The sequence below is a fragment of the Notechis scutatus genome, chromosome 5, assembly GCF_049901735.1.
Source record: "Notechis scutatus isolate UNSWTSFEM ecotype Mainland chromosome 5, rNotScu1.2, whole genome shotgun sequence".
Lineage (NCBI taxonomy): Eukaryota > Metazoa > Chordata > Lepidosauria > Squamata > Elapidae > Notechis > Notechis scutatus.
Window position 1 is genome coordinate 8,488,685 of NC_142013.1, and position 16,443 is coordinate 8,505,127.

Genomic DNA, 16,443 nt, shown 5'->3' on the forward strand with positions numbered 1-16,443 from the left:
CCCATTGACTTGGCTTGTCAGAAGGTCGCAAAAGGGGATCTCACGTGACCTTTCGACACAGCAATGATCATAAATATGAGCCAGCTGCCATGCATCAGAATTTTGATCAGTTGATCCTGGGGCAAAAGTCATAACTGTGAAAAAAAATGATCCTAAGTCACATTTTTCAGTGCTGTTGTAACTTTGGTCACTAAATGAGTTTTTGTAAGTCAAGGACTACCTGTATTTTCCCAGCCTTCTAACCAGTGTGTAAGTTACTACCCTGTTTCCCCAAAAATATGACCTACTCTGAAAGTAAGTCCTTGCTTGATTTTTTTTTTACACGTGCACCCAATATAAGCCCCCAAAATAAGTCCTACCTCCAAAATAAGCCCTGATTAAGATCCCACCCACTCCAGAGTGCACGGGTAAAAATTAAGCTAGGGATGGGTGGTGGTGGAGCTGCCCTACTACTTATATCTTTGGACAGTTGTAGCCAGCCTCGCACCTGCCTTGCCAGCCCATTTCTTCTGCAGCTGGCAACGCTGGCAAGGCTATCCTGAAGGCCTCTGTAGCTGATATCAAAGCTCCGGATCGATCTGGAGCTCTGCTATCAGCTGCAGAGGCCTTCAGGAAAACCTTGCTGGGTGCAGAAGAAGTTCCTGAAGGCCTCTGAGCGCAAAAAGGAGGCCGGGGGTGACGCACACAAGTGAGGTTAGTCAATGGATGACATCCCCCTGAAAATAAGACCTGGTGCCTTTTTGGTGGCCAAAAAAATACCATAAGACAGGGTCTTATTTTCGGGAAAACGTGGTAATGACAACCACTGCCTTTTAAAATAAAATACTTTATTATCCATATTATTTACACACACGGGGCACATGCATGTAGGTTTAGGGGAAATTGGAGTTATTCAAGCATACTTACCATCAAATACCTTTTTTTTTTTTTTTTTGCTCTGAATGAAGGAATATAAGGAGCTGGGTCCTTTGGATTTGAAACTAATGTGCACCGTGGGCGAGCAGATGCCAATTCACGAAGACATCAAAGAAATGCCCAGCAAAACTCAATTTGAGGAGAGGTACGACCCAAATAAATCTGCACAGCATATCACTTACCGTATGATCAAATCCGTATTTCCTTAAAAGAGAGAAAGACTAAAGGGAAAGTCCTTTTAGAGACTTGGAGCATCGTATAGATTCCCTTTCGGTACTGGGGGCCATGAAAAAGTGGAAGAAGAATTTAAAATATTGGCTGTCAATTGTTGAGACTTTCTTTGCAACTGATCTACAAATTAAACCTATTTGCATTGGACGCACCCGGAAAAAAATACATGTTGTATTTGTTGAGTTCCTGACATTTGTTCCCATCAGATATAAACTTGCTTGTTATGGAAACAAAGTGTATGAATTGTTCCTGTCTGGTAAATGAAAACTTCCCATGAAGTTTTGGGTGGTCTACAAAAAGAGGGAAGCTTTTTCCATCCTGCCCCAAAAGCTATAGTTCTTATTAAGAAAATCCTGCCCTTTTTCTAGATGATGAAATAAAAGGGCTGGATTTTTTTTTTAGTTGCAGTTGTGTCCCATGTTCATACTTTTCGATAGTTTTTAATAAACAAATAAACCAGTTCTAGCTGTGCTTGGCATACATATGCATATGTGCTTGCATAAATAAATATTCTCTGGAAAAAGGAAGTGGTATACTTTTAAATATTTTCTGATGGAAAATAATTTCCATCAAAAAAAAAATAGGGAGAGACCAAACCTGATTTGATAGTCACAACACTCAACAGAGTCACTAAAAGTACTAATAGCAATAGCACTTAGACTTATATACCACTTTATGGTGCTTTCCAGCCCTCTCTAAGCAGTTTACAGAGTCAGCCTCTTGCCCCCAACAATCTGGGTCCTCATTTTACCCACTTTGGAAGGATGGAAGGCTGAGTCAACCTTCAGCCTGGTGGGATTCAACCTGCCAAATTGCAGTCAGCCGGCAGTCAGCAGAAGTAGCCTGCAGTACTGCACTCTAACCACTGCACCATCGACGCTCTAAGTACTAAGCACATTTGTAAGTTTTCCATTAAATGAACTGGACTCTGAATTTGCAACTCTCAAGTACAGGGTAATCTTCAACCTGCAACCATTCCATTTAGTGACCGTTTGAAGTAACAACAGCACTGGGAAAATGTGACTTTATGACCGTTTTCCCCATAGCATCCCCATGGTCACATGATCAAAATTCAGCCGCTTGGCAAACTGATTCATAGTTATGACAACTGCAGAGTCCCTGGGTTATACAATCCCCTTTTGCAACCAGGTTACTAACTTATCAACTGCAGGGATTCACTGAAGAACTGTTGCAGGAAAAATCATAAAATGGGCAAGACTCACGTCACTGTCTCAACTAGCAACAGAAATGTTGGGGTCAATTGTAGTCACAAGTCGAGGACTATTAGTATTTCTCTAGTATAAAAATTTGCATGCATTAATTTGACCAAAATAGACAGGTAGAATGAAACACTTGCTTCAGTTTGTTTGCGGATTACACAACACAAACTGTGCACATTGACAGGATAGGTATAACAATGTTAACACAAATGGCACAAACTCCCAGATATCATATTATTAATTTAACTGCCTCGTCAAGATTATTTCGGATGCAATAAAACCTGTCACTTCAGAATGTTGTCCAAATGGAAATTGTATCCATCATTATCAGATGTTTTTCTGAAACTTAAATGGGATCAATTATTAAATCGAGGCAAAACCAAGCAAGAATTTTACCATATTAATTGAAAAATTGTATCCATCATTGAGGCAAATGGGATCCAAGCCCGGTGAGCTTCCAAGACCAATCAAAAATTTTACCATATTAATTGGGCAAAAAATCTTCTTTGTCTATGGAGATTCTCAATCATCCAGGTCATATTGTCCCACAGGTGCTTTTCCAAAAGGCACCTGGACTTTCCTTTTTTTTTTCCCCCTTGAAAACTGAAGAAGCTTCTTGGATGTGAAGTGAAATGTTTTCAAGGAAAAAAAACCAAGAAAGTCCAGGTGCCTTTTGGAAAAAGCACCCTTTGGGACTCCTATTGAGTTCCATTCCCAGAGACAGGTATCCATGTAATTGTATTTGTAGTTGGTTATTTCCCAGATCTGGGGTTTCTTGATGTTTCTCCCATCCAATTGTTCTGATCTAGGCTTCCCCCAAAAGCACAAAACTGACTCCTCATTCCGATAAAACCCATTTTATTTAGTTTAAAGCGAATCCCTCTCCAGTAAAATTCTGGCCAACAGTCTTTCAAGAGATTTCACAATTACAGACCTTTATCAGGTTTGGAGAGCTGCCAGGCCGATATCTTCCAAACGCCACTCTGTAGCAGACAATATTTGGCAAGAAGTCAGCAACAGTTCACCCTAATGAATTGAACTAATTGTCTCCTGCAAAACCCCATCCCCCTTTTGCTCCTATTTATTCCCTATGGGAGGGGCCGTTCACCGTCCACTTGTGGCTTTACTCCCGAGTTGACCCTTGTTCCTTAGCTGTTCCCTTCTTCTGGCAGCTCTGCACATGCGCACACTGGGAACAGGCTCCAGCTGTTCTTTTGCCCCACTGATGTCTGACTCTGAAGGCAGCTGATAACTGTCAGATGGTCCTGGTCCCATCTCTGCCTCCAACGTAGAGCCCTCATCGGAGCCTTCCCCAGACTCCAGGACTGGCCCATGTTCCTCCCCAACCTCACTATCTGAGTCTGCTGCCAGCTCTGCTGGCTGTTGGCAGACCACACCACCAATATAAACCATATTTGAATCTGGCACCTACATGCAAGTGGGAATCCGCCCCCCCCCCCCCCCCAAGACTAAATCAAAGCTTAGAAAGATCAGGCAAAATCAATCATATTTGAAGGTAACAGAATAGTGTTCAAAGCAGAAAGTAGCTATTTCTAAAGAGAACACCTGGTCTGGTTGACAATCGGCAGGCTTGTGTTCGAGACCTGGCTGCTGCCGTGCAGTAGGGCAAGCTCCTGTCCCTAACTCCAGCTCCTGACAACCCAGCTATTCAAAAGCAGGCCGCGGATAGATGGGTACCACTTTAGTGAGCAACTTAAGGGGGGGGGGACACACAAAAAGAGCCCCCAACTGGGCATGACCCGAGGAACAATGATTTCACCATTTGATCCTTTCACAACAGAAGTGCTTTTGTGCTTCTGACATGGAAGTCTAGTATAGCTGTCTGTTAAGTATTGGCAATAGTTTTAGGACTATTCACGAAGACCTCAGTCCAAAAACCAAACACAGTACATTACCTGCAGCAACTGGTGAGAATTTTTCTTCTCGCTTACTGAATTTATACAATAATTAAAAGTGGCTATTTTTGCCCTGCATCCCTACAGAAATAAAACCTCACACCCTCAGAGATTCATACCGCAACTCAAACAAGTTTGTGGAAGCTGCGTTTTATTTGAAAATCCACCTTTTTTTTTTTTTGCTAACATACATTTTATAACATTTTAAACAAAAATAGAATCTGCAGAGACAATGCAGCAAATATGCTTCATTCATGTACAGAATTGCTTTCATGCCCCCAGAACTATCCTCCTTTTAAGGCCCCAAATGCCACCTAAAACCGATAGGATGTATTTACATATAGCACCGATCCACAGTGCTGTTTTCAAATTCACCATAAGAACAAAAAAAGGATTCCTATGCGCTGAGAAATCCAGGGCACCAGGAAGCCATCCCGAACACGATTCGACGGAGCTTCCCCTGGAGAACTTCATGGATGGGTTGCCCATAGCAAAAAAAAGACACGACTTCCCTTCTGAGATTTTCGTTCTGTTTCTTGGTACATGATTCAAACGCAGAAAAGAATGTCTTCTCCCCCCCACCAGAACTGTCCATAGTTGCTTGTTTTTTTTCTTCTTTTATACAGAGAAGGAAAGTCTCTGAAAGTGAAAGCAATTCCTCACAATCATTTGGAAAAGGCTGTTATGTCAAGTGTAAGATAAATGGCATGCCAAGCACAAAGCAAGGAAAAGCTTTCTCAAAGCACCGAGGACGCCTGGTTGAAAAAAAATACCATGCTCCCACCAGTCGGCTGTTTCACACACTCCCACCCTTTCCCCAAATCTTTAGCAGAACTGGCAGCTTCGTCTGTCGATCGCTCTTAATTCCTGGGGTGTGTGTGTGTGTGTGTGTGTGTGTGTGTGTGTGTTGTGTATTCAACAAGGGGCATTTTTCAGACCTTGGTACGTGCCCAATATTCTGCGTGGCAGGAGTGTGGATTGAAAGTTGTCTAGAAATTGTTCCGGTGGATAAAAAAATAATAATAATAATAAAAGGAGACGGACCCTTAATGGGAGACTCATAGTATACATCGGCATTCGTTCCTCTGTAGAGGAGGCTTTGTGATATATTTGTTATTTTAAACGGATAATCATAAATAAATACAAACAAATAATACATAAAGGAATGTCTACGCGAACGGAATATATAATTCGGTGGGTTGGTTGTTGGGGGTTTTTTGTTTTGTTTTTTTTTGTTCTCCTTTTTAAGTTAAAACTTTTCAGCATGGAGACTAACATTGGTGATGAAACGGAGAGAGGAAGCTGTAGAATCAGAGAGTTAGGATTTGATCCTCTAGAGAGAAAAGCCACTGAAGTTAAGGAGAAAAACAAAAGGTGTCCAGCTCTTCATTCCAAAGAGCGCTTTCGAGAACATTGATTAGCAGAATAGGTAGCTTCTTTCATAGGTCACCAATCAATGTTATAAAATAGGGGGCGGGAGTTACTAACACGTTAAGTTACCGCGGGAAAGGGGGAGGGGAATAGAAAAAAGATCCCACACCAAATTTGTGGCAATTCTTGGCTTTATACCACGCTTGCAGGGTGCTGAGATTTCCTCAGGCTGGCCGAGAGACTCGCAACTTTGTTGTGGGCTTTGCATGATTTGAGTCTGTTCTACTGGAGAGCTGGAGAGGCTTCCGTTTTGGACTGAGCTGCAAAAAAAGGGTTGGTCACTGAGCACGTGTCTTTCTGGGAATTTTTTTCTCTCTCTCTCGCTCCACTCCGTCTGGTATGATTACATAAACTGGATCTGAGAAAATAAAAGATGAAATCAAGATTAGCTTGTCGACAGGAAGGGGATAGCCATGGCTTAGGGGTGAACTGCGGGGTTCTTGCTGCTCGCGGAATGTGGTTGCTTTCTTGTGGCAGACGTTTCATTACCCAACTTGGTAACATCATCAGGGCTGCACTGATGCTACCTAGTTGCATGATGAAACATCTGCAAGAAAGCAACGTTCCAGAGCGCACTAAGGAAGTCACAGATCACCTTAACAATGTCAGCACACAACTCTGTCTTAATTTCTTCTTATCTCATCCCTTTGCTAGCTACGCTTAAAACCTAAAGGAAGCCTCCAAAATATCTCTGATGCAGCCAACATCACTCTACAACCATCATCATTTCCTATTAACAACCGGATAACCCATTGCGCGGTGGAGTCTGGGAAACTGAATGGAGCTAGCAGAGTGTTTAAGGGCCAGATGCCCTTCCTGTTGCCAAGGCGGAGTTTTGTTCAGCAGATATATTCTCACTGTGCCCAGAAAGAGAAATATCTGCCTCTACGTAGGATCAAATTCACAGCCCCGATTGTGAGGCGAGAGCTTCACCTCTAGGCCATCGTACCACTCCAACATCATTCTACAATGAAGGATAAATTATTAGGGAGAACTGCCCTAAGTCACACAAATGGTTTCCATTCAATGAAGATGGAGGATGTGGCATAGCTGTGACAGCTGTATTTATGCCACGCTTCAGCCCAATATGGGATTTAAAATACGGGTGGCAACTTTGATGGATGCAGAAATGGAATTACAGGCAAAATGGGGCAACTTATCAAAGCACTAGAGAGGTCAACTGTAAAATGGCTTTATGGCAACTACAACACAAACTGGATCTTTAAAAGTAGTAATTTTCTTTCAAAGGCCATGGTTGATGGTCGAGAGACTTTAGACCAAAAATGTAATGCAAAGCAAATCCAAAATTGTGAGGGAAGGGTAAACAAAAAAAATATATGTTCTTCTGGGATCCCAATAACACAAGAAAAAGATTTAATACTTGAAGAATGACATTAATACTTGAATCCAGCCATTTACCATCTCCGTGTAGCTCAACGTACACAACTGGAGAGAATCAGATCTGTGGGACACGTGGCTCACTTATCACACCTGGGAACGTAGCAAAAGAGGCACCTCAAGAGACCAGATGCTGATCTGATTCAGATGTCCCTCAACATCCAGCATACAAACGTGCGTATTTCATTAGTTTCAACCAACATAACATTGTTTTCAGAGTTTTAGTGGCGATGCTAAATTTTTTGCTCCATCAGGGAAAGTTTGCTCATCCAATCAAACCATTCAAACGTGCCATTCTGCGCAGACCTCGCCAACATGAACGATATTTCGATGCGACTGTGGCAGGGAGCGGCCCTCTGGGACGACGAAAGAGGTTGTTCCCAGGTGGCCAACGCCCTCCCACCCTCCCCAAAGTGAACATGCAATACCTAAAGGATCCTACAAGAAATCCTGCAGGGAGACCTCTGCAAAGGGGTCCTTTCCTGAAGGTCTGTGTGGACTCTGAGTGGATGGGCTGGAGGCAGCAGACAGCTGGGAGAGAAGATGGCAGAGAGGGAGAGAGGGAGAGGGAGGGAGAGAGAGAGAGAAAAAGAAAGCCTCAATGACAGAACCAGGAAGGCGGGAAATGTAATGATGGAGAAGGCAGTTAGGAGAAAAGGTAGTTACAGCTGAGGTGGACTGGTTAAAAGGGAGGAGGGAAGAATCATGGCATGGAAAATACCATTTCTGCTCCAATGGTATGGTAGATGCCAAAAATAAAGATAGCAATAGCATTTAGACTTATATACCGCTTCACAGCGCTTTACAGCCCTCTCTAAACAGTTTATAGAGTCAGCCTGTTGCCCCCAACGATCTGGGTCCTCATTTTATCCACTTCGGAAGGATGGAAAGGCTGAATCAAACTGCAGCCTGGTGACATTCGAACTGCTAAGTTGCAGGCAGCCAGCAGGGAGCAGAAGTAGCCTGCAGTACTGCACTCTAACCACTGTGCCACCGCGGCTCATAGATTCCCCTAGAAACAGGGATCTCAGTATTTGGATGTGTCTGGAAGAAAATGTTGGCATCTCAGCCCTTCACAGGTGGTCCTTGACTTACAGCCATTTGTTTAGTGGCTGTTCAAAGTTACAATGGCACTGAAAAAAAGTGGCTTATGACTTGGTTTTCACGTTAACAACTGTGATTATTACAGAATAGAATAACAGAGTTGGAAGGGACCTGGGAGGTCTTCTAGTCCACCCCACCCCCCACCCCCGCTTAGGCAGGAAACCCTACACCACTTCAGACAAATGGTTGTCCAATCTCTTCTTAAAAACCTCCAGTGTTGGAGCATCCCCAACTTCTGGAGGCAAGTTGTTCCACTGATTAATTGTTCTAACTGTCGGGAAATTTCTCCTTAATTCTAGGTTGCTTCTCTCCTTGATTAGTTTCCACCCATTGCTTCTTGTCCTACCCTCAGGACTCTTGAAGCTTCCCCATGGTCATGTGATCGAGATTCAGATGCTGGGCAACTGGCGTGTATTTATGATGGTTGCAGTACCTTGAGGTCACGTGATCACCATTTGCACCTTCAGACAAGCAAAGTCCATGGGGGAGCCAGACAGCCACTTAACAATTGCGTTACTAACTCAACAGCTGCGGTGATTCACTTAACAATTGCGGCAAGAAATGTTGTAAAGTGGAGAAAAAGCTCACTTAACAACTGTCTTGCTTAGCAGTGGGCTGAATTGTGGTCATAAGTCGAGAACAACCTCTTAGTGGTCTGGCTAATTCTCTCAACAAGGCCAAAAATGAGAGATTCACTTTCTGTCTTTCACCAGTTGCCTAATGTGGTGTTACAATTTCAAAACTGCCTCAGATATTCAGACCTGAGCCTTTACTTATACAGACAAATAATGTACTTGTACAGTTAGTCCTCGACTTACAACAGTTCATTTAGTGACCGTTCAAAGTTACAACGGCACTGGGAAAAGTGATTTATGACCGTTGATCCCAGTTACCACCTTTGTAGCATCCCCATGATCACGTGACCAAAATTCAGATGCCTGGCAATTGGTTCATGCTTATGACCCGTTGCTTTGTCCCTTTGGTGACCTTCTGACAAGCAAAGTCAATGGGAGGAAGCCAGATTCACTTCACAACCGTGCTACTAATTTATCAACTGCAGCGATTCACTTAACAACCGTGGAAACCTAGGTCATAAAAACGGGGGAAAACTCACTTAACGAATGTCTCACTTAACAATGGAAAGTTCGGACTCAATTGTGGCAGTAAGTTGAGGATCACCTGCATCAGCAATAAGAGGGCTGATACCAGCCTGGCTAAGGATTGGTTATCTATTGTGCTCTGGAGTAAATCCACCAAAAATGGAACATGAATAATGCAACGGAGTTAACAATAAAGCACACCAGAACAACTAGACACAAGGACAGTTTTTCCCCGAACGCCATCACTCTGCTAAACAAATAATTCTCTCAACACTGTCCAACTATTTACAAAGTCTGCACTACTATTACTATTAATCTTCTCATCACTCCTATCACCCATCCCCTTCCACTTGTTGGACCCTATGACTATTATTAAGTGTTGTACTTTATGTTTTTTGACTCTTGACGAATGTATCTTTTCTTTTAATGTACACTGAGAGCATTTGCACCAAGACAAATTCCTTGTGTGTCCAATCACACTTGGCCAATAAAAGAATTCTAATTCTAATTGCTTATTTTGGTTTTGTCCCCTCAAGGAGGCTCTTTGCAATGATTTATTCTGACTACTCCAGCCTCTGCTTTTTTTTTATTTTATATTGAGGATTCTTCACACCCAGCAGTAACATTAGTAACATTCTCTACTAATTCTCTTTAAATTACAGGCGGAGACAGCAGCCTATCAACAAAAAGGCCTTTACAATCACTTCCCACCTTTGACCGTAGCCTAAAGTATTGGGCCTACGTGTGTGTTCGTTCTGGGAAGGAATTTTTTTTTCTTTTTAAATAGAGGTCAGGCATAAAATTCTGGAAAGAAAGGAGTAGTTTGTTTTTTTAAAAAAAAAATGGAGCCAGAATTACAGTGAAGTGGCTGGTCTCATTTGAATGGATTCCAGGCTCAGTGTTTGGCAAGTCATGTTCAAAGGAACAAATCTGCCTGAAAGATTCGCCACAAGACAGATGAGCTGAGTTGGACAGCATTTTGATTGCCAAAAGATACAACTCAAGGTTCCTTCTGGGAATCAAAGGCTGCAAAAGCTGGGTACAGCTACGCAGCAGAGGAGTCCTCGAGTTACGACAGTAATGGAGCCTGCCCATTATGGTGGTAAGTCCTGAGAAGTATAACTCGGGTCATCTATGTGACCTAGCAATAGCGCTTTAAGACTTATATATCACTTCACAGTACTTTACAGCTCTTTCTAAGCGGTTTACAGAGCCGGCATCTTGCCCTCAACACTCTGGGTCCTCATTTTACCCACCTCGGAAGGAGGGAAGGCTGAGTCCACCTTGAGCTGGTCAGGATCGAACTGCTGGCAGTGGATAAGAGTTTTCCTGCAGCACTGCATTTTATAACCATGGCGCCACAATGTCCTATCCGATTTTACGACCCTTTTTGGTGGTAGTTGTTAAGCCAAAGCCAGGGTCGTAAAACTGGAAGCAAAGGCTGGGTTTTTGACAAAAGTGTTGCAAAATGCAGTCATGTGACTGACTACAGGATGTTGCAAAATGGCCGTATATCTAGGCTGGCTGCCCAATGCTCAAAGGTCATGTGACTGTGTGTGTGTGTGTGTGTGTGTGTGTGTGTGTTTGTGTTTGTGTAAGTGTAAGCATCCCCCGGGAAGGTCCATTTTTAATTTCAAATGGTCACTAAGCAACTGGTTGTAAGTTAAGGATGACCTGCACTCACTGTGATATGCTTATTTTAGGGTTTACACCACAGTTTTCATCAGTTCTGAATCAGCCTTGTTATTAAGAATTCAAAGGCCACAAAAAGGGAGGTTAAGGAATACATACAGCACAGAGGACAAAACTCTTTACCCAAGAGTAGCAATACTGGCGAAGAGATAAGCAATCCTACTGGATTTACTGCAATTTCTAAACCTTTAATTATAATTAAAACCCTTATTTCCAGTTCTGGCACATCTACATGCCTACGCCTACCTAGTGCTTACTCAGATATTTCCTGAGAGACACTTTCACAATACAACTGGAGACAACTGGGGTTGGACTAGACCACCTCCTAAGGTCCCTTCCAATCATGTTATTCTATGTTATTATATATACTAACATATCTCTGTACTTCTCAGATTAACATGTTATTAGATTGGCTGCACAAATTAGGTGAAGAGAAGGGAATTTTTCTTCCCTGTTACTGTTCTGGGGCCTTTTTAAGACAGTTCCCATTATGTTTAAATTCTGTTCAAAACCATAAGTGAATAAATATTATCAATATGGGAAAGTGGCTGTCTGTTCCATATCAACTGTCACGACAGAATTTGCTTTTTGCTAAAAATAGACTCGTTATGTTTAGAATATAATCTACAAGTGAGCCCAAGATACTTAAAAGTCTAGCTAATTCTTCCTACCATGGAAACTGTCTTCCAAACAGCAGCGCCAAATTGCTTTTTTTTTTAAAAAGTAAATATTTTAGTCATACGTATACATAATAGTTCAGTCACACTGAATGTAGGAAGGTAGAACAAAATTCTATTAAAAGCACTCAGATTCCCACCAATGCCTAAAATATCACTCTGATCCAAGCTTTCCCATAGGATTTTAATTCCTTCCATGTTCTGGTTCCAGCACAGGATATCAACTTCATCAGAGAGTTAAAATAAAATTAAATGCATCTGTTCCTTTGCCTTTGATGATAGTATTAATGCTTGTATGAAGTTTCTTTCATCCAGGCATTTTCCCTCAGATGAGGAAACAGCTCAAAAAAAGCAAAAGCACGTCAGTGTACCTCAACCTGGTTTAAGTTAGCCATGAAAACCTGGTTTTGACCCCGTGCCCTGGGCTAGGAAATGGAGCAGACCCATTGGGGTAAACATGCAGTGTTAAAGGCAATGGTTCTATTACTGTCTGGAGCAACCTTGGGAATTTCCAGTAATGTGGACTTCAGCCTCCAGAATTCTCATCAATGGTCCTGCTGGCTTTGGAATTCTGGGAATTGAAGTCCTGGAAATTCCCTTGAGAACCCTGACCTGGAGAATTATTGCTTTTTTCTCTTGGTTATGTTTTTGACTGTTTAATATTCTATACCAGAGGTCTCCAAACTTGGCAACTTTGAGACTTGTGGACTTCAACTCCCAGAATTCCACAAGTCTTAAAGCTGCCAAGTTTGAGGGGCCCTGTTCTATACTATCCAGAGCCTTTAGGGAGTTGAACAGCCTTAGAAATTTGTTAAATGAATAAACAAGCTTACATTAGCCAAAATTAATTGCTTAGAGTTCAGTAATTGACACAGCTTCCTTGTGTATTTCCTATAGTATAGTCTTATTTCTTATATGCTCTGCTCTGCTCCCTCTTCTCTACTCTCCCTAAAATAAATTTCCTAGTTGAGATATTTTCTCTTTTGCTCTGGGTGAAGCTCTGACAGCAGCAGTTACTAAAACTGGTCCCATTGACATCCTCTTAGAAGCACCCTTTAAACACAAAAACCTATCTTTGGGTCCATAACCTGTACTTTGTGTCTGGAGAGAAACAGGTGGATATGGAAGAGAACAGAATGAGAAAACTATGTGGGGTTTAATGAGGGAAGAGAGAGGGACATGCCATGAATGGGTCCCTTTCAGTTCCATGGCAAACGGTGAAAGTCCAGGCTCATTCACTCCAGTTGCTGTGGTTAACATATTTAGTTCACGTAACGTAAAGAGTTTGCCCGTGCGTGCAGCTTAACTAACAAAAGGCTTGCCAACGCCAACAGGTGACCCAAAAGGAACAACTATTCCTTCAAAACGCTAAGGCAGGCCAAGTAGTGGTGACACCTGGCTAGCAAATAGGCCTTCACAACAAGCCTTTGTTCCCTCAGCGAGAAACTCTAATAAATCTGACATCGGTAAAGCCAAGCCAAGAGCAACGAATTAAACCACAAATGGTTTAATTCAGGGGCAAACCCAGAGAATGCTTACACGGAGGGTGTGTTGCTAATGACAACAGTTGATTTCCTCATTCTTAGCTACATGGCCAAGATCAATCCAAGCATTCAGAAAGGGCACAAGTTACAAATTCTTCTGCTGCCGTGCCATTTAGGGGTAGAGGGGAAGGAATAACTCAAGGTTGAACTCTTCAAAATATGTCCTATCTGTGAAAATACTGCTGGCCTCAAATCTTTTTGTTTGTTTGTTTGCTTGCTTTTTGGATAGCTTAAGGCAGAGGTCTCCAAACCTGGCAACTTTAAGACTTGTGGACTTCAACTCCCAGAATTCCTTAGCCAGCATAGCTGGCTGAGGAATTCTGGGAGTTGAAGTCCACAAATCTTAAAGTTGCCAAGTTTGGAGACCCCTGATCTAAATAGACACAAGCTCTCCCAATGTGCATCGGAATCTCTATCTTATAAAATCATTCTCGGGTTTCGGCACCTTCCACGTATTTTCCGAAAGCTTAAGAAAGCAAGTTTGTGGACATAGAGACATTACAGTCTTCAGTACTGTCTTGATTTCAGAATGCATCCAAGGGGAACATTTTCACATTCTCATGTAAGGGAAGAACAAAAATGAAACATTTCCTTTGTTATAAATTAAAAAAAAAAAACCAAAGTGTGCAATGACATCAGTACAATGAGAATACGCTGTAGGCATCAAAACCAGCTTAATACTTTAAGCCTCAGAAGTAGAAATCTTATATTTCATCTGGATAGTGAAAACACATTTCTTTATAACTTTCCTTCTAATACACCCCCTGGAAACATGTATTATTCAGTCATTTTAGTAACTCTTCTGGTGCCTCCTCAGCTTCAACTTCTCTGACAGAAAAAAAAATACTATTTTTATTTATGGATTCATTGATGAATTACCTAATTTGATTGTCATCTCAAAACTCGCTTCAGTAGGACCTCCTTTGAAGAACTCACACCTCAGATTTTTGAAGTCCTCTGGTGTATAATTCCTTATGAACAATTTGGACAATTCCATCTGGCTCAGAATGAAAGCTGTCTTGGATGTGAAACTAGCTTAACATCTGAACCAGATACATCTGCTTGCCACTAACAATTAAAAATATTTTAACTGATTTCATTCTCAACAGAGGACCTTCCTTGTACTTTCAGGGCTCCAGAGTACAAATTAAAACCTACCTGTGCTCCTGATATAGGACCAAAAGGATTTGGAGGTCTCATGACAGGTTGGCTGTATATTAAAGTTGGCTGTGTCATTACTGGTACTCCTCCCATTTGGGATGGCTAAAAATCCAGAATAGCACAGAATTAATGTTATGAAATGAATGATGACAACCATTAAGAGTATGCTTTCAACCATCATCTTCTGTAAATAAGACAGTAGAACATTTATAAAATAGCAGGATGGGTTAGCCATCAGAGCTACCACAAAGAAGTCACTGGAAATACTTTGGTGTCATTTTTGCTGGAGGGATTTTCCCTACATGACCTCTCTGTCCTTTTAGGCAGGGGACTCCAAACTTGACCACTTTAAGACTCGTGGACTTCATGCTGGGTGGAGAATTCTGGGAGTTGAAGTCCACGAGTCTTAAAGTGGCCAAGTTTAAAGACCCCTGCTTTTAGAAATGGCCAACAAGAATCTGCTTTTTGTTCCAGCTGGGCTGGAACAAAAGCTCCAGCCCAGAGGATACATACAAAATTCTTTCGCCACATCTGTTCTTGCATCATTTTAAGGTATTCTTATTCAGAAAGCACCCTTTTCATTTCAGTTGTAATAACTGGGCCTGATTGTTAATGTTTCTTACATCACCCATCTGTTTTAAGTTAACTCTAATTTTAACTGTACATTTGTGCAAATTCTGCAGCACATCTGGAAGGTATTAGAAAACTGGAAGCAAAAGAGTCTATTATTTCTTTGGGGTTACAATTTGTCTCCCACTTTTCTACCTTAATGTGCTCAGAATAGTTTACCCTGAGTGATTTTCCTAGCAAACTGAGATCACAAAGGGAGGGGGGAGAGAGAGAAGGGAGGAGAGGGGGAGGGGGAGAGAATGGGACAGAATTCAAACAGATTCATCTCAGAACAGTCTTCTTCCATAAACACACAAACAAGCATAATGAATATATTGGGAAGGGATGTCTGACGAATTAATGCTCCTCAAAAGACTTAAAATACAAACTTTACTGACCATTCCATATCCCATCATTCCTGTTGGCGTTGTAGCGGGATAGGCCATGACAGGGGGTGCCTAATCGGAAAAGCACAACATTATTTTATTCTCTTTTTTAGCCTTGTGCTTTATAAGTTTTTACATTTTTTAAAAATGATAACAATTGTTCTGTATATCTTAAGAATATACACCTACAATCGTTTGTGAGATAGGCAGCAACATAAACCATATAAACTTGATGAATGAATGGATAAATAAATAAATCCCCAAAGAATAAATGATTCTTTTGTACCTTGATCAAAGACAGAGCTGATTTTATGTTTTTGTTATTAACTATGGCTCTGATATTTTTGAAGGGAGATCGCTGCCCCCAAAGCCTCTCAACTGGGACAAGATAAAAGAACTATTAATTATCACAATTAATGAACTATTTAACTGACAATACTCTTGTATGACCTCCATTACCAGCTGAAGCCTAACTGGCAACTACATAATTTATTAGAATAATCAATTACTGATTAAAATGAGCAGTTTCAGACTGCTGCTCTCTTTAAGCACTAAAGCATAGTTGCAGATACCTGAGGTATCTACAGGTTAGAGCTGGTCCAGGTTAATATGGGGATCTCCAGAGAGCTGGCAACTCTAACTAACTACCTTAAATCATTAAATTTTAGGTAGGAGGTTTACCAAAACATTAACTATAGCTCAATGAATCCCTAAAACTTCATGAAAATGAACTCCAAATTTGATGGACTTCAGACAATTATCAGATTACTGGGAACGTGCTAGATATTTGCATACAGTTCAACAACTATATGCCAGCATACATATATTCTGAGTTTTTTCTCCACGTCGCTGCCAGTTAATATTGACAAGGTGTTTTGTAAGATGTATTCCTTTATGGTTTTTTTTTTTTTTAGCATTTTAACCTACATAACTTAGGCATGAATATCCTTAATTTTATATTAATTTTGTGACATCTGCTACGCACGCACCAAACACGCACTTTGCGCAGGCGCAGAGGCGTTCCCACTTGCCTCCTGCAAGCCTCCACTCTCCCTGTCA

At 41.5% G+C, this 16,443-nt stretch overlaps 2 protein-coding genes across 15 annotated transcripts in view; one reads left to right on the top strand and one right to left on the bottom strand.

The window, feature by feature from the left end:
- CCDC83 (coiled-coil domain containing 83) overlaps positions 1–1,606 on the top strand; it is a 34,140-nt gene extending 32,534 nt beyond the window's left edge. For all 3 annotated transcript variants that reach the window (XM_087966112.1, XM_026680511.2, XM_087966111.1), the window contains one exon: positions 948–1,606. In XM_087966112.1, coding sequence (XP_087822238.1) covers positions 948–1,124 — 177 coding nt within the window. In that variant the 3' untranslated portion in view covers positions 1,125–1,606. The remainder of the gene's footprint in view (positions 1–947) is intronic.
- Positions 1,607–3,207: 1,601 nt separating this feature from the next.
- The window catches only part of PICALM (phosphatidylinositol binding clathrin assembly protein), an 87,772-nt gene continuing 74,536 nt past the window's right edge, over positions 3,208–16,443 (bottom strand). For 4 of the 12 annotated variants that reach the window (XM_087966097.1, XM_087966095.1, XM_087966093.1 and 1 more), the window contains 4 exons: positions 15,397–15,456; positions 14,387–14,491; positions 7,540–7,642; positions 6,030–6,071 (listed from right to left, as the gene is read on the bottom strand). In XM_087966097.1, the coding sequence (XP_087822223.1) occupies positions 7,550–7,642; positions 14,387–14,491; positions 15,397–15,456 (258 nt within the window). In that variant the 3' untranslated portion in view covers positions 6,030–6,071; positions 7,540–7,549. Of the gene's footprint in view, positions 6,072–7,539; positions 7,643–14,386; positions 14,492–15,396; positions 15,457–16,443 lie in introns of all 12 variants that reach the window. The other 8 variants (XM_087966103.1, XM_087966102.1, XM_087966098.1 and 5 more) reach the window with 3 other exon arrangements.